Source organism: Babylonia areolata, chromosome 10 (assembly GCF_041734735.1).
Source record: "Babylonia areolata isolate BAREFJ2019XMU chromosome 10, ASM4173473v1, whole genome shotgun sequence".
Taxonomy (NCBI): Eukaryota; Metazoa; Mollusca; class Gastropoda; order Neogastropoda; family Buccinidae; genus Babylonia; species Babylonia areolata.
The window spans coordinates 37,507,694-37,527,586 of record NC_134885.1 but is presented as its reverse complement, the minus strand read 5'-3'; the positions used below and the strand labels follow the sequence as shown (position 1 = coordinate 37,527,586).

The following is a 19,893-nucleotide window of genomic DNA, read 5'->3' as shown; positions in this document are numbered from 1 at the left end:
CATTCAGCAGTAAGGTGTTGAAAATAAGTTACCAATGGTCTTTATCTCTTTACACTCAGCCCCTCTCTAATCAATCATGAATCACCCAATTTCTGTCCCACAACCTGTCCAGGCCACATACTCACAATAGAAACCACATGAACATAGACTGTAGAGCACGCTCAAATACAGATACACCATCAACATCCAATACCGTACATCAGACTCACAAAATAACACATTTGCCATCTACATTTAGAAGTGCATCATATCAAGTCATAGACACTTTCGCCACATACATGCAGTTGTGAATCAGACTCACACACACACACACACACACACACACACACCTTCTTTATTCCATAATGTATCAGAATCACACACAAAAAATGTTCACCTTCAACATTAAAATGTACATCTACCTCACAAAAAAATGCACTCATCATCAACTTTCAAATTGTGCATTAGACTGACACAAAGACACCGTCAACATCCACATTCAACTGTGCATCTGTCTCACGCAGGCACACTCACCATCACAGTCAAATCATGCACCAGACTCACAAAAAGATACAATCACCATCACCATTCAATAAAACTGAGCATCAGATTCACACAAAGACAAACTCACCTTCAACGCTCGATACAGTAAGCTCCCACAAAGGCGCACTTACTACTGACTTAAAATTGTACATCTGACACACACAAAGACCAACTCACCATCAACATTCAAATCATGCACCAAACCCACACAAAGACACAGTCATCGTCAACATTCAATCGTGCAGACTCACACAAAGAAGTGCTCACCATTGACATTCAAATCGTGCGTCAGACTCACAAAATGACACACTCCTGATCAACATTCAATTGCACATCAGAGTCATACAAAGACATACCCACCATAACCATTCAACAGCGTGTCCAACTCACACAAACGACTGACCATCAATTTCAAATGCGCATCAGATTCACAAAATGAAACGATCATGATCAACATTCAATTGAACATCAGACCCACACAAAGACACACACACCATAACCATTCAAGAGCCAACACCATCAACATTCAAACATGCATCAGATTCGCAAAGAGACACAGTGCTCACCATCGACACTCAAATCGTGCATCAGACTCTGCGTGTCTTCCCGTTTCCTCAGAGCAGTGCGGAGGTTGACAGAGTCCATGCAGGGCAGATAGATGCTGTGGTAGACGTAGAGCTCATTGGTGAACGTCCCGTACACAAAGCTGGGCACATTGCCCTTGCCGGGGACATGGTAGTGACCTGACAATGAGGACAACAATCACACTTGCAGTGTGTAAGTGTGTGGGCATGCGTGTGTGTGTGTGTGTGTGTGTGTGTGTGTGTGTGTGTGTGCGCGCGCGCGTAGTTGTGTGTGGGGGGGTGAGGGGAGGGAGTGGAGGGTGCACCTGACAACGAGGACAACAATCACACTTGCAGGCAGACAAAAACGGAAAACAATCAGGGATGGCGCTGAACTGTAGCGACGCGCTCTTCCTGGCAAGAGCAGCCCGAATTTCACTGTCGCAGAGAAATCTGTTGTGACAACGCAACGGGGGATTCAGTTCACTTACAGCTCAAGTCTTTCGTTTAGGACTAGGACTCTCAAACTAGGAGACAAGATTGCACTGGCTCTTAGTGTTGCAGCCTTGGGGGCTAGCTGGCCTTTGGGGAGTGACCCTCCTAACGCCGACTGTCTTAAAGTCCCATTGGCCATGAGAGAGGGGATAGTACCTGGATGGCATACTCTGTTGTGAAGGACTAGGACTCTCAAACTAGGAGATGAGATTGCACTGGCTCTTATGTGTTGGACAACACTGACTATTGTACATACCCGCTGCGAAAGCTGCAACGTTGGCATGGAAGTGGTATCGAACCACCTCCCTGCTGTGGTTCACGATGTAGGTCTGGCCGTCCCAGGAACAGGCCACCACCTCCTCCTGTCCGTTGCCCTGGCAACAAGACAGCACGGTCAGAGGACGGAAGGAAAACCCAGAGTGCTGACCAAACTGATTTTCTCAAAGAAAGAGAGTGTTGCCAACAACGATAACAACAACAACAACAACAACAACACACACACACACACACACACTGAGACAGTATAGAGGACGGAAGGACCCCAAACATTGGTGACTGAGAGTTCCAACACATGTATATAGCTGACTGGATGTTTTCACAGAGTGACTGACAGTTCTTAACACATGTATATAGCTGACTGGATGTTTTCACAGAGTGACTGACAGTTCTTAACACATGTATATAGCTGACTGGATGTTTTCACAGAGTGACTGACAGTTCTTAACACATGTATATAGCTGACTGGATGTTTTCACAGAGTGACTGACAGTTCTTAACACATGTATATAGCTGACTGGATGTTTTCACAGAGTGACTGACAGTTCTTAACACATGTATATAGCTGACTGGATGTTTTCACAGAGTGACTGACAGTTCTTAACACATGTATATAGCTGACTGGATGTTTTCACAGAGTGACTGACAGTTCTTAACACATGTATATAGCTGACTGGATGTTTTCACAGAGTGACTGACAGTTCTTAACACATGTATATAGCTGACTGGATGTTTTCACAGAGTGACTGACAGTTCCAACACATGTATATAGCTGACTGGATGTTTTCACAGAGTGACTGACAGTTCTTAACACATGTATATAGCTGACTGGATGTTTTCACAGAGTGACTGACAGTTCCAACACATGTATATAGCTGACTGGATGTTTTCACAGAGTGACTGACAGTTCCAACACATGTATATAGCTGACTGGATGTTTTCACAGAGTGACTGACAGTTCCAACACATGTATATAGCTGACTGGATGTTTTCACAGAGTGACTGACAGTTCTTAACACATGTATATAGCTGACTGGATGTTTTCACAGAGTGACTGACAGTTCCAACATATGCACTGGTGCTGGATATCGCACCATAGAAAAACTATGTATTATTATTATTATTATTATTATTATTATTATTATTATCATCATCATTATCATTATAGCTGACTGGATGTTTTCACAGAGTGATCAAGTGTTCTCACAGAAAGAGAGTGTTCCCACACACTTTTTCACAGGGTAACCAGGTGTTCTCACAGAAAAGAGTAAAAAAAAAAAAAAAGTTTTATGAGTTTTAACGGAGCAATCTAGTGTTCTCACAGATAGAGAGTATCCCCCAAAAAAAACAAAAAACAAAAAAAACCCAACAGGTTTTAAGAGTTTTCACAGAGTAATCAAGTGTTCTCACAGAAAAAAGAGTACCCCCCCCACCCTCACCTCTTCCACACATACAAAGTTTTTAAGGGTTTTCACAGAGTAATCAAGTGTTCTCACAGAAAAAAGAGTATCCCCCCCCCCCACTCACCTCCTCCACACATACAAAGTTTTTAAGGGTTTTCACAGAGTAACTGAGTGTTGTCACACAAAAAAGAGAGTGTTCCCCAACAACCAAAACAAAGCTCAAAGAGTTTTCACAGAGTACTCCAGCGTTCTCACAGATAAAAAGCATTCCCACCAAAAAATAACAAGAGTTTTCATTTTCAGTTCTCATTTGAGTGTTTCTACAGAATGAGTGTTCCTAGCACCCCCCATCCACTACACACACACACACACACACACACACAAATCAGTTTTCACAGAGTAATCAGGTGTTCCCAGAGAAAGAGAATGTTCTCCACCCCCCTCCAAGCCCCCCCCCCCCCCCCCTTCCCCCCCCCCCTCCCCCCAAAAACAAAAAAAAGTTTCTCAAAAAGTAATCAAGTGTTACAAAAGAAGAAGGTGAACCTGCCAACAACAACAACAAAAACAGTTCTCAGATTAATTACCTGTTCTCACAGAAACTCGGTGTCCCCCCACCCCCACCCCATCAGCAAAAACGTCCTCACAAACTGACCAAATAATCCCACAGAATAAGAGTGTTCCCACCAACAGCATAGAAAAAACAACAACAACAGAAGGTTCTCACAGTGTAGTCAAGTGCTCTCATAGAAAGATAAATTTCCCACCCAGGATCTTTGAGCAAACAACTTGACACACTTTACCTTATATAAAACAGATGAATAAGAAAGAAAAAAAAACAAATAAGATTTGGGGGTTCTGGCTGATTTGATTATTCCTGAATACAAGCACAAATATTAATATGCATATATAAATGGACCTTGACACCTGAACTAAAGAATAAGATACAGGCCACAGAGATGACACACCTCCAGAAGATACATACATACAGGGACCACATCACAAACGATCAAGTGCACAGAAGAGTCAAACAAGATACTGGGCCACATGACGACCCACTGACCACAGTAAAGAAAAGGAAACTGAAGTGGTATGGCCACACCTCGCGTTCATCAAGGACTGGCCAAGACCTTTGTGCAGGGAAGAGGGCGGGGAGCAAGGAGAAGAGGCAGGCAGAGGAAGAGACGGGGAGGATTTTCTTCTTCTTCTGTGTTCGTGGGCTGCAACTCCCAAGTTCACTCGTTTGCACACAAGTGGGCTTTTACGTGTTTGACCGTTTTTACCCCGCCATGTAGGCAGCCATACTCCGTTTTCGGGGGTGTGCATGCTGGGTATGTTCTTGTTTCCATAACCCACCAAACACTGACATGGATTACAGGATCTTTAACGTGCATATTTGATCTTCTGCTTGCATATACACACGAAGGGGGTTCAGGCACTAGCAGGTCTGCATATATGTTGACCTGGGAGATCATAAAAATCTCCACCCTTTACCCACCAGGCGCCGTCACCGTGATTCGAACCCGGGACCCTCAGACTGACAGTCCAACGCTTTAACCACTTGGCTACTGCGCCCGTCGATGGGGAGGATAACATCTCACAGTGGGTGGACAGGTCTGACCCTGAGTGAGACAGCCAGAAGGACTGACAGCCATGAGGGATGGATGGAGGAGGCTGGTTCCAGCCAAATTGTGTGGTGCCCCCATGGTCTATGAGACTATCAGATATATATAATATAGAATGTATACATAGATATAGATACACAACTAAATCATGATCAACGGTGCATGTTATCAAAGTTGAGGGGAAAAAAAAAGAGAAAAAAACCAACCCAAAACTAACACACACACACACACACAAAAAGCTCACCGTGACATCCAGTTTATCAAGGGCAAAGAGACGATGGTCTACTTGCAGTGACCACAGGATTTTCTCCCTTTCTACCAGAACCAGGCTCCCTGCACACACACACACACACACACACACACACACACACACACATACATACACACACACACCAACGCACACACCCACACACACACCAACACACACACACACCAACGCACACACAAACCAACACATCAACACACACATACACATACAATACACACGCATCATCCCTTCTCTCCAAAAGCATGTACGGTTAGTCATTTGACAAAGAGCTGATTAGCCACACTGCTGATGGTGTCGCTGTCTATACACATCGTCTAATCAACTAAGACCTATCGCAACCAAACTGCAACATACTTTACATCTCTTACGCCCCCATGCCCCCACCCCCACCTCTCTCCGCCATCATGATTACAACCACACATAAAAAATAACTGTAAATGAAATTAAAAAAAGAAAAAGAAAAAAAGAATACTGAATAGTGAGCATGAAAAACATTCTATTCAGCAGATAAAACAAGAAGATGCAATGTTAAACACAAGTAAAAAAAAAAAATATAAAAAAAATAACCCCTCAAGTGCCCAAGGACAGAAAATTTTCATCCCCTTCCTGTGTGCAATAAAAAGCATCCCATGGTGGAAATTTATGGAAGTCTGTGTCATGGTAGGTATTTTCCTGAAGCAAAATCATTCAATTTGTGTGTGAAATTGTCATAATTGGAAGGTGTATTCACTTTCCTTTTAGAAAAGAGTAGGTTATGTATACTTTATTCTAACAGTTTGCATGCAAGAATTAAAAACATAATTTTTCCCTTCGTAACCAACGCATGCCTTGGCATATAGTTGTCACTGAGCATAACATAGACTCGGCACTGAAAGGGTTAAAACAAAACAAAACAAAAAACAAAACAAAAAATACCCACAGACCAACAACCAAACAAACAACCTTGAGAACATTTCTGGAACATGTATTGGTATCTGTGCTAGGACGCAAAAAGTAGGAGATCATAAAAAAATTTTTAAAAAGAACAAAACGCGCACACACGTACACACACACACACACACAACACACTTGTCAACAAATCACACCTACTCTACCCTCTCCCTCCTCACTACCCACCCCCATACACACACACACACACACATACACAAACACACACACACACACACACACACACAAAACACACACATCAACAAATCACACATACTCTACCCTCTCCCTCCTCACTACACACACACACACACACACACATACACACACACATACAAAACACACACAAACACACAAAACACACACATCAACAAATCCCACCTACTCTACCCTCTCCCTCCTCACTACCCACCCCCATACACATAAACGAACTCACACATACACACCCTGTTGTGTCTATATCAGAACTGTAGCAGTATTCAGACACTCTGATTATTCCATCATATAAATAAGACGTTTTACATCAGGGAAAGGTAAATCAATAAACGGTTGTCAAGAACCATCACTGGAGTGCTTGGTGGCATTAGCAGATGGGCGTGACAACTGAGAGGTTAACCCTTTGAGCCCTGACCACCGCTTTACCGGTGGTAGAGAAAAATGACATAATGCCTAGACACCGGTTGAGCGGTGCGTAAACACTTGTGTCGTGTTTTGCTATTGGCTGACTTATATTGAAGAGCCAATCAGAAAAACCGTAATATTGTGACGTCAGTGAACGTAGTACCAACATGGCCGCGCCTTTTCACTGTGTTTTGTGCATGTGCTTTGGATAAAAAAGATCGATTTCAATATAAGTCAACCAATAGCAAAGCACGACACAAGTGTTTATGCACCGCTCAACGGGTGGCTAGGCATTATGTCATTTTTCTCTACCACCGGTAAAGCGGTGGTCAGGTCACTCTTTTTATATCTGCCATGACACATTAAATACCAATTATTTGCAAATTTTGGCTCAGGAGCTCAGGCAGAAGGGTTAAAATTGCTCAGGAACTCAGGGCTCAAAGGGTTAAAGCGTCAGACTTTCAATCTGAGGGTCCCCAGTTTGAGTCCTCGTCATGGCACCTGGTGGGTAAAGGGTGGAGGATGCAATCCCCAATCCACGATCTCACCGTTGAGAGATGCCAAGGACTGGTAGGTGAGAATACAACTCTTCCCAACCCAAAACCAGTACACAGACACACACAAAAAAGGCAGTCCACAATCCACAATCTCATCATCGGTGAGAAAAACAACTTTTCCCACCCCAAAACCTGTCAAAATCAAGTAAGAAAAAAAAACACACACACCAACAAAAAAAACTCATCCCACAATCCATGATCTCACCGTTGAGATGCTAAGACGTGGTCAGTGAGAAAACAACTTTTCCCACCCCAAAACCAGTCAAAACCAAGTAAGAAAACACACACACACAAAAAACAACAACAAAACAACACAATCCGCAATTCATAATCTCACTGTTGAGAGACGCCAAGGATTTGTAGGTGAGACTACAACTTTTCCCATCCCAAAACCAGTCAAAATCAAGTAAGAAAACACACACACACACGAAAAATAACAACAAAACAACACAATCCGCGATTCATAATCTCACTGTTGAGAGACGCCAAGGATTTGTAGGTGAGACTACAACTTTTCCCACCCCAAAACCAGTCAAAATAAAGTAAGAAAACACACACAGACAAACAACAACAAAACAACACAATCCGCGATTCATAATCTCACTGTTGAGAGATGCCAAGGCATGGTAGGTGAGACTACAACTTTTCCCACCCCAAAACCAGTCAAAACCAAGTAAGAAAACACACACACACAAACAACAACAACAACAAAACAACACAATCCACAATTCATAATCTCACCATCTAGAGATGCCATGGTGTGGTAGGTAAGAAAACAACTTTTCCCACCCCAAAACCAGTCAAAACCAAGTAAGAAAACACACACACACAAAAAACAACAACAAAACAACACAATCCGCAATTCATAATCTCACTGTTGAGAGACGCCAAGGAGTGGTAGGTAAGAAAACAACTTTTCCCATCCCAAAACCAAGTAAGAAAACACACACACACAAACAAAAAAACTCAATCCACAATCCACAATCTCACCATCTAGAGACACCAAGGCGTGGTAGGTAAGAAAGCAACTTTTCCCACCCCAAAACCAGTCAAAATAAAGTAAGAAAACACACACACAAATACAAAAACAGCAACACAATCCACAATTCATAATCTCACTGTTGAGAGACGCCAAGGATTTGTAGGTGAGACTACAACTTTTCCCATCCCAAAACCAGTCAAAATAAAGTAAGAAAACACACACACAAATACAAAAACAGCAACACAATCCACAATTCATAATCTCACTGTTGAGAGACGCCAAGGATTTGTAGGTGAGACTACAACTTTTCCCACCCCAAAACCAGTCAAAATCAAGTAAGAAAACACACACAGACAAACAACAACAAAACAACACAATCCGCAATTCATAATCTCACTGTTGAGAGACGCCATGGTGTGGTAGGTGAGAAAACAACTTTTCCCACCCCAAAACCAGTCAAAACCAAGTAAGAAAACACACACACACAAACAACAACAAAACAACACAATCCGCAATTCATAATCTCACTGTTGAGAGACGCCAAGGATTTGTAGGTGAGACTACAACTTTTCCCATCCCAAAACCAAGTAAGAAAACACACACACACACACAAACAACAACAACAACAAAACAACACAATCCGCAATTCATAATCTCACTGTTGAGAGACGCCAAGGATTTGTAGGTGAGACTACAACTTTTCCCATCCCAAAACCAGTCAAAATCAAGTAAGAAAACACACACACACAAACAACAACAACAACAAAACAACACAATCCACAATTCATAATCTCACCATCTAGAGATGCCATGGTGTGGTAGGTAAGAAAACAACTTTTCCCACCCCAAAACCAAGTAAGAAAACACACACACACAAACAAAAAAACTCAATCCACAATCCACAATCTCACCATCTAGAGACACCAAGGCGTGGTAGGTAAGAAAGCAACTTTTCCCACCCCAAAACCAGTCAAAATAAAGTAAGAAAACACACACACAAATACAAAAACAGCAACACAATCCACAATTCATAATCTCACTGTTGAGAGACGCCAAGGATTTGTAGGTGAGACTACAACTTTTCCCACCCCAAAACCAGTCAAAATCAAGTAAGAAAACACACACACACAAACAACAACAACAACAAAACAACACAATCCGCAATTCATAATCTCACTGTTGAGAGACGCCAAGGATTTGTAGGTGAGACTACAACTTTTCCCATCCCAAAACCAGTCAAAATCAAGTAAGAAAACACACACACACAAAAAAAATAACAACAAAACAACACAATCCGCGATTCATAATCTCACTGTTGAGAGACGCCATGGTGTGGTAGGTGAGACTACAACTTTTCCCACCCCAAAACCAGTCAAAATCAAGTAAGAAAACACACACACACAAACAACAACAACAACAACAAAACAACACAATCCACAATTCATAATCTCACCATCTAGAGATGCCATGGTGTGGTAGGTAAGAAAACAACTTTTCCCACCCCAAAACCAAGTAAGAAAACACACACACACAAACAAAAAAACTCAATCCACAATCCACAATCTCACCATCTAGAGACGCCATGGTGTGGTAGGTAAGAAAACAGCTTTTCCCATCCCAAAACCAGTCAAAATCAAGTAAGAAAACACACACACACACAAAACAACAACAACAAAACAACACAATCCACAATTCATAATCTCACTGTTGAGAGACACCAAGGATTTGTAGGTGAGACTACAACTTTTCCCACCCCAAAACCAGTCAAAATAAAGTAAGAAAACACACACACACAAACAACAACAACAACAAAACAACACAATCCGCAATTCATAACCTCACTGTTGAGAGACGCCATGGTGTAGTAGGTGAGACTACAACTTTTCCCACCCCAAAACCAGTCAAAATAAAGTAAGAAAACACACACACACAAACAAAAAACTCATTCCTCAATCCTCAATCCACAATCTCACCATCTAGAGACGCCAAGGCATGGTAGGTGGAGGCACAGCCCTTGCCACGCTGTATGCCGCCAACGATCACCGTGGTGATGTCTTTGTTGCGCACACGGTTGTACCCCAGTGGGTGGAACACGAAGGATGGGGATTTGCCGTCCTCACTGTAAAATGACAACAATATCAAGAACAGTATATACAACAACAAATAACAACAACAACAAAAATGGGAAAAAAAGGAAATTTTCTATCTAAAATTACATTTAAATAACATACTTACCGTGACCCAACTAGTGCAGACTCCGGCAGGGGCCTGACATTCCTGTCCTGTGCAAACTACTATCCGCCTATGCGGAGAAAACGAAAGCAACTACGGCCGACAACCTCCCGGAAGTAGGTAACCTCCCCTTTGTCCCGCTGGCTAGTGCCCTCTTTTTCCGGCAGCCATCATGACTCCTGTTCCTGTGCTCTCCATACGGCTAAGTTTTTTTTGTATTTTCTGTCTGTCTGTCGATTCTCTGGCGTTCTTGTTTTTTGTCAAATTATGTCTCCAACCAGGACACATAATTATGTAGCTCGATTGGGCGATCGCGCTAAAAGTAAGACGCGATCGCAAAAAAGAACAATATTTACACAGCGCTGAGTCTCGAGCAGAGACAAATCGAAGCGCTTACACACCAGCCATTCAGACGGGTGTACCCCAGAGGATGGTACACGAAGAAAAGGGATTTGCCGTCCTCGCTGTAATGATAATTATAATCATATAAAGAACAGTACTTACAACAACAAAATATATATACATATATATAAAAGACAAAAAAGAAAGAAAAAGAACAGTATTTACAGAGCACTGAATCTCGAGCAGAGACAAATCCAAGCGCTTTCGAGCAGAGACAAATCGAAGCGCTTTCGAGCAGAGACAAATCCAAGCGCTTACACGCCACACCAGTCATTCACACAGTTGTACCCAATGGGATGGAGCATGACGGATGGGGATTTGCTATCCTCACTGTAAAATAATAACAAAAATATCAAGAACAGTATTTGCATAGCGTTGAATTTTGTGCAGAGACAAATCAAAGCACTTACACACCAGTCATTTACACAGTTGTACTCCAGGGGATGGAGCAGGAGGGACATGGATTTGCAGTCCTCACTATAAAATAATAGTATGAACTATATTTACAGTCCTCACTATAAAATAATAGTATGAACTATATTTACAGTCCTCACTATAAAGTAAAAGTATGAACTATATTTGCAGTCCTCACTATAAAATAATACTATGAACTATATTTACAGTCCTCACTATAAAATAATAGTATGAACTATATTTACAGTCCTCACTATAAAATAATAGTATGAACCATATTTACAGACCTCACAATAAAATAATAGTATGAACCATATTTACAGTCCTCACTATAAAATAATAGTATGAACTATATTTACAGTCTTCACTATAAAATAATAGTATGAACCATATTTACAGTCCTCACTATAAAATAATAGTATGAACTATATTTACAGACCTCACTATAAAATAATAGTATGAACCATATTTACAGTCCTCACTATAAAATAATACTATGAACTATATTTACACTATAAAATAATACTATGAACTATATTTACACAGTATAAACTATATTTACACTATAAAATAATACTATGAACTATATTTACAGACCTCACTATAAAATAATAGTATGAACCATATTTGCAGTCCTCACTATAAAATAATACTATGAACTATATTTACACTATAAAATAATAGTATGAACTATATTTGCAGTCCTCGTTATAAAATAATAGTATGAACTATATTTACAGACCTCACTATAAAATAATAGTATGAACTATATTCACACTATAAAATAATACTATGAACTATATTTATATAGTATAAACTATATTTACACTATAAAATAATACTATGAACTATATTTACAGTCCTCACTATAAAATAATAGTATGAACCATATTTGCAGACCTCACTATAAAATAATACTATGAACTATATTTACACTATAAAATAATAGTATGAACTATATTTGCAGTCCTCATTATAAAATAATAGTATGAACTATATTTGCAGTCCTCACTATAAAATAATACTATGAACTATATTTACACTATAAAATAATACTATGAACTATATTTACAGTCCTCAATATAAAATAATAGTATGAACTATACTTGCAGTCCTCATTATAAAATAATAGTATGAACTATATTTGCAGTCCTCACGATAAAATAATAGTATGAACTCACTCCAGCCAAAAGGCTCCGATTGGGGCTTTATCAGGGCTGGGGAGTTTCGCCATATAAGTACATATATTAACGAATGACTAAATCTACAAATAAAACAATTAAAACAAAAAAAGTAAGCAAACAGATAAAGAAATAAAATGAAATGCTAAACAAAACAAAACAAACACACACACCCCCCCAAAAAAAACCTGAAATAAATCAAAGCGTCTACACACCAGCCGTTCACAAGCTGGCATAACTCTACTTCACAGAGACGAAACACAGAACTTATGACAAACGAACACATGCAAGCAGAAAGCTGGAGAAAACGCACACAAGGAAGAGTCAGGGGTGTGCCCTTTTGTCCACTCTGTGCAGGTTTTTGAATCGTTTGAAATGAAAGGCTTTCTGAAAACACGCCAGTGTTGCACACTGGCGATGGCTTCATTTCCAGTCGACCATTCACAGCCTTTTGTCTGGCTCTGCACAGAGAAGTCTCCCTCGCTGTCTATTGAACATGTGGTTGATTCTGTTGTGAAAAAAAAAAAAAAAAATGTTTTGTCGGCATGACATTTGCAGGATAAACTTGTCGGCATAACCTATGTTCATCTTGTCAGCATATTTGTTTATTTAGTTTGCTTGTTTGTCTCTTAGTTGGTTAGTTGGTTGGTTTGTTAGTTGCCCAGCTGGTTAGCTAGTTGGTTAGTTGGTAGGTTAATTAGAATACACTAAAACATAAAAAAGAAGAAAAAAAAGGAAGGGTCAGGGGAGGGTGTGACAGTTGAGGGAGGGCTATTTTGAAAAGAGGTAGGTCTTAAGACCAGACTTGAAAGAACGGACTACAAAATTGACGTGATGAAGCAAAAGAGGAAGCTCATTCCAGGTGCAAAGTCTACAATCAGAAAACTAGCTGCTGCCATCGGGACGACGCTACAGAACTCTTCATTTTGAAATCCAGAGCTCTGAAGACTTTTATTCCGCGTTCAATTCACTTTCACCTTTCATAATTCCTGAGAAGTATGTACATGTGTGTGTGTGTGTGTGTGTGTGTGTGTGTGTGTGTGTGTGTGTGTCTGTATCTGTGTGTCTGTGTCTGTGTTTGTGAGTGTTAGAATACATATGTGTAGGTGTCTATGAATGTGTAATATTTTTTCTTTAAAGGGAAAGAAAAGATGTTATCATTCTTCTCATTTAACATACTTATATTTATAATTACGATGTAATAATTATCAGTCAGAATGTTTTTAAAGTAAATATGTGAAATGCTATTATTTGTAAAACTTATGTTTCTTGCTCCTGTTTAATCAAGTAATGTTTTATGTTGTTTTCTTGTGTGTGTGTGTGTTTTGTGTGTGTGTGTGTGTGTGTGTGTGTGTGTGTGTGTGTGTGTGTGTGTTGGCTGATTGTCCAGTTGTGTTTTGCCACACCTGATGCAATTTCTCTCCGTGAGATAATAATGTTACTCTTATCTTAGCTTATCTTAAGTTATTTTTATCTGCCGAGTGTTTGAATCTGAGAGCACACAGTGTATGTGAAGCCGATCAATCGTAGACAGCAGGATGGGGTGCAGAGGTGAAGACAGCCACAGAGATTGGAACGGGCCGAGTTGTTCATACATTTATAACAAGAGTGCTGATCTTGTACTTTATTCTGTGTGAGACATGGAGCCAACAGAGGTACTGCGAGAGAGGAGTGATGTGCTCAGATTTTTTTCTTTCTGAGGACTGTGACAGGTAATCATCCATAGCACCATGTTTAACCGTATAAACAGCCTGCCATTTCTAACTTTACAAGCAGGTTGGATAGTCAGAACAACGGTGGTGGGTCCCCTTAGTGCATCCTTTTAAACGATAACATTCAAATAAGAAAATCAATACTTTAATCAAAATGTCTACAATCGCCAGCTTTTTTTTTCTGTTGAACCACCGATGTCTGCTCAATGCTCAGCTATCTACTGTGTGTGTGTGTGTGTGTGTGTGTGTGTGTGTGTGTGTGTGTGTGTGTGTCTGTGTGTGTGTGTCTGTGTGTGTGTTCCGTTTCTAGAATCTATGAGAAGTCCATGCACTGCCCAAAAGAGTTCCAGAAGCTCAACTATCTCTTGATATAGGTTACTGATGCCTTCTACAATGCTGGTACCGTCAGAAACTTGTGTCTTTATGTTTAAAAAAAAAAAAAAAGCGGGTGGGGGTGTGGGGGGGCATTTAGGATAAGAGAAATTGTCAAGTCATGAGATTTTTGGATGTAATTGACAGGACTGAAGATGTCTGTACACAAGGGGCAAAGTCCCTTTTGCTGACCAAATCATTTGTATTTGTATTCTCTCTCTTCCTCTCTTTTCTAGACAATCAAAAACCCCAAAGTCCAATCATTCACAGAGCCAATTTTATAAACTCATTTTTAACTCTCTCCATACGAACGGCGAAAGAGACGACGTTAACAGCGTTTCACCCCAATTACCATCATCAAAATATTGCAAGCGGAAGGCTCTTATACTGAAGAGGTGAATGCTGACAAAGAATACAACAATGCTGACGACGGAAGCTAAAGGTTGGGTCATTCAGACACCCACTGGACATCCGAGGGGTCTGTGTAGAGGAGAAGAGAGGACTGGCCGTACTGAGTGGGTTAAAGCAGATGTGGTTCTGAGGAATTATGGATCAGTCCACGCACTCAAGGCCTGATCAGCGTATTGGGTTTATGCAAAGGCCAGGCATCAACCGCCTTTCTTTTTTTTTAATTTTTTTTTCCCTTCTTCTTTCTTTCTTTCCTTTTTTCTTTTTTTCTTACAGCTGACCTAGTGCAGGATATATGGAAAAGTCTACACACTGACAACTGCTTGAAACAGAAACTGAAACCACACACTTTGATACCTTGTAACTGAAACCACACACTTTGACACCTTGTAACTGAAACCACACACTTTGACACCTTGTAACTGAAACCACACACTTTGATACCTTGTAACTGAAACCACACACTTTGATACCTTGTAACTGAAACCACACACTTTGACACCTTGTAACTGAAACCACACACTTTGACACCTTGTAACTGAAACCACACACTTTGATACCTTGTAACTGAAACCACACACTTTGACACCTTGTAACTGAAACCACACACACTTTGACACGTAACTGAAAATGAAACGACACACTTTGACACGCAACTGAAAATGAAACGACACACTTTGACACCTTGAAACAGAAACTGAAACGACACACTTTGACACCTTGCACCTGAAAATGAAATCATACACTTTGACACCTCCTTGTAACTGAAACTGAAACCACACTTTGACACCTCCTTGTAACTGAAACTGAAACCACACACTTTGACACCTTCTAACTGTAACCACACACTTTGACATGTAACTGAAAATGAAACCACACACTTTCACACCTTGTAACTGAAACTACACACTTTGACACATAACTGAAAATGAAACAACACACTTATCATGTAATTGAAAATGAAATGACACACTTTGACACATTGAAACAGAAACTGAAATGACACACTCTGACACCTTGTACCTGAAAATGAACACTTTATAACTGAAACCACACACTTTGACACCTCCTTTTAACTGAAACTGAAACCACACACTTTGACACCTTCTAACTGAAACCACACACTTTGACACATAACTGAAAATGAAACCACACACTTTGAAACCTTGTAAGTGAAACGACACACTCTGACACCTTGAAACAGAAACGACACACTTTGACACTTAGTAACTGAAACCACACACTTTGACAACTTTTAACTGAAACCACACACTTTGACAACTTGTAACTGAAACAGAAACCACACACCTAGACATCTTGCAACTGAAACCACTCACTTTGACACCTTGTAACTGAAACCACACACTCTGACATCTCGCAACTGAAACCACTCACTTTGACACCTTGTAACTGAAACCAAAACCACACACTTTGACACCTTGTAACTGAAACCAAAACCACACACTCTGACACCTTGTAACTGAAACCAAAACCACTCACTTTGACACCTTGTAACTGAAACCAAAACCACACACTTTGACACCTTGTAACTGAAACCAAAACTACACACTCTTGACACCTTGTAACTGAAACCAAAACCACACACTTTGACATCTTGTAACTGAAACCAAAACCACTCACTTTGACACCTTGTAACTGAAACCAAAACCACACACTTTGACAACTTGTAACTGAAACGACATACTCTGACACGTAACTGAAAATGAAACAACACACTTATCACGTAACTGAAAATGAAACGACACATTTTGACACATTGAAACAGAAACTGAAACGATACACTTTGACACCTTGTACCTGAAAATGAAATCATACACTTTAACACTTTGTAACTGAAACCACTCACATTAACACCTTGCAACTGAAACCGAAACCAAAACCACTACACTCTTGACTAATTGTAACTGAAACCAAACCAAAACCACTCACTTTGCACCTCCTTGTAACCGAAAATGAAACTACACACTCTGAAACCTCACACCGTAACTGAGGCCACACTCCGACAGCTCACACTGTAATGCTGCGACACCTCACACTGTAGCTGAAACCACGCTCCAACACCGAACACCGTAACCGAAACTGAAACCATGCTCTGACACCGAACACCGTAACCGAAACCACGCTCCAACACCGAACACCGTGACCGAAACCACGCTCCGACACCTCACACCGTGACCGAAACCACGCTCCGACACCTCACACCATGACCGAAACTGAAACCACGCTCCGACACCTCACACTGTAGCTGAAACCACGCTCCGACACCTCACACCGAAACTGAAACCACGCTCCGACACCTCACACTGTAGCTGAAACCACGCTCCGACACCTCACACCGTAACTAAAACCACGCTCCGACACCTCACACCGTAACTAAAACCACGCTCCGACACCTCACACCGTAACCGAAACTTAAACCACGCTCCGACACCTCACACCGTAACTGAAACCATGCTCCGACACCTCACACTGTAACCAAAACTGAAACCACGCTCCGACACCTCACACTGTGACCGAAACTTGAACCACGCTCCGACACCTCACACTGTAACCAAAACTGAAACCACGCTCCGACACCTCACACTGTGACCGAAACTTGAACCACGCTCCGACACCTCACACCGTAACCGAAACCGAAACTGAAACCACACACTCTTTGACACCACCTGCTTGAAGCTGAAACTGAAACTGAAACTGGAACTGACCCCTCGGTGGGTGTGGGCGGAGCGATGTTCAGCTTGACGGCTGACTGTGGGAGAAGCGTGACGTAGGTCCTCCCCGGCTGGGACACCATCATCTCCGGGCTGCCGTCTGCGGTGCGGTCCAGTGTCACGGCACCAATCTGCGGAGGAGGGGAATGAACAGTAGGAGTGTACTGCACTGTGTTGTGTTGTGTTGTGTTGTGTGTTGAATTGTACTGCACTGTGTTGTGTTGTGTTGTGTTGTGTGTAGAATTGTACTGCACTGTGTTGTGTTGTGTTGTGTTGTGTGTTGAATTGTACTGCACTGTGTTGTGTTGTGTTGTGTGTTGTGTGTTGAATTGTACTGCACTGTACTGTGTTGTGTTATGTTGTGTGTTGAATTGCACTCTACTGTATTGTGTTGTGTTTTGTGTGTTGAATTGTACTGCACTGTACTGTGTTGTGTGTTGTGTGTTGAATTGTACTGCACTGTACTGTGTTGTGTGTTGTGTGTTGAATTGTACTGCACTGTACTGTGTTGTGTTGTGTGTTGTGTGTTGAATTGTACTGCACTGTGTTGTGTTGTGTGTTGTGTGTTGAATTGTACTGCACTGCACTGTGCTGTGTTGTGTGTTGTGTGTTGAATCGTACTGCACTGCACTGTGTTGTGTTGTGTTGTGTGTTGAATTGTACTGCACTGCACTGTGTTGTGTTGTGTGTTGTGTGTTGAATTGTACTGCACTGTACTGTGTTGTGTTGTGTTGTGTGTTGTGTGTTGAATCGTACTGCACTGTATTGTGTTGTGTTGTGTGTTGAATTGTACTGCACTGTGTTGTGTTGTGTTGTGTGTTGTGTGTTGAATTGTACTGCACTGTGTTGTGTTGTGTTGTGTGTTGAATTGTACTGCACTGTACTGTGTTGTGTGTTGTGTGTTGAATTGTACTGCACTGTACTGTGTTGTGTTGTGTGTTGTGTGTTGAATTGCACTGCACTGTGTTGTGTTGTGTTGTGTGTTGTGTGTTGAATTGTACTGCACTGTGTTGTGTTGTGTTGTGTGTTGAATTGTACTGCACTGTGTTGTGTTGTGTTGTGTGTTGAATTGTACTGCACTGTGTTGTGTTGTGTTGTGTGTTGAATTGTACTGCACTGTGTTGTGTTGTGTTGTGTGTTGAATTGTACTGCACTGCACTGTGTTGTGTTGTGTGTTGTGTGTTGAATCGTACTGCACTGCACTGTGTTGTGTTGTGTGTTGTGTGTTGAATCGTACTGCACTGCACTGTGTTGTGTTGTGTTGTGTGTTGTGTGTTGAATCGTACTGCACTGCACTGTGTTCTGTTGTGTGTTGTGTGTTGAATTGTACTGCACTGCACTGTGTTGTGTTGTGTGTTGAATTGTACTGCACTGCACTGTGTTGTGTGTTGTGTGTTGAATTGTACTGCACTGTACTGTGTTGTGTGTTGTGTTGTGTGTTGAATTGTACTGCACTGCACTGTGTTGTGTTGTGTGTTGTGTGTTGAATTGTACTGCACTGTATTGTATTATATTGTATGGTACTGTATTGTATTGTGTTGTATTGTGTTGTATTGTATTGTACTGTACTGTACTGTATTGTATTGTGTTGTATTGTACGGTACTGTATTATATTGTATTGTATTGTATTGTATTGTATTGCATTGCACTGGTTTTCTTTTGTCATGGCAGATTTTTTTTCGTTCTTCTTTTAACCCCTAGGCTGCCTGCATGACGAGATAACTCGTCATGGCAAGCATGTATGCTTCGCTGCCTGCATGACGAGATAACTCGTCATCGAAATATTCTGACTTTTCCCTGGTTTGCATTCACTTCCTTGGCAAAAATAGTGGTAGCTTTAGCCTGGGGAATCTCTCTAGATTCTATTCATAGCTAGAAACCCCATCTACGTCATGAAGCAGTCCTTTATTTGAACGTTTTGGTTGGGTCACTGTCCAAGTGTTTGCCTGACTTCTCTCCTCGCTCGCTCAACAAAATGTCGGACTGACGCCGTGCTCAAGACATGCGATTGTGACGAACTAAATTAACCATGATTTCCTTCTTTAGCTGATGCTCAGAAAGAATTGAAGCGTAAATTCGAAGGAGAAGATAGAGATGAACATTTATAGGACGATCTGATAGAAAATAAAGGGAGTAATCAAGAGAGTGGCCAAGATGCGACTGTCAGTGAGTGATGCCAGCTGTACAGATGTTAGCAGACGACA

The 19,893-nt window shown here is 41.1% G+C and overlaps 1 protein-coding gene across 1 annotated transcript in view; it reads right to left on the bottom strand.

Moving 5' to 3' along the window:
• LOC143286346 (KICSTOR complex protein ITFG2-like) overlaps positions 1 to 19,893 on the bottom strand; it is a 35,947-nt gene that overhangs the window by 5,633 nt on the left and 10,421 nt on the right. The window contains exons 8-12 of the mRNA XM_076593888.1: positions 17,684 to 17,820; positions 10,210 to 10,355; positions 5,126 to 5,214; positions 1,837 to 1,954; positions 1,089 to 1,265 (exon numbers count right to left, since the gene is read on the bottom strand). Of these exons, the coding sequence (XP_076450003.1) occupies positions 1,089 to 1,265; positions 1,837 to 1,954; positions 5,126 to 5,214; positions 10,210 to 10,355; positions 17,684 to 17,820 (667 nt within the window). The remainder of the gene's footprint in view (positions 1 to 1,088; positions 1,266 to 1,836; positions 1,955 to 5,125; positions 5,215 to 10,209; positions 10,356 to 17,683; positions 17,821 to 19,893) is intronic.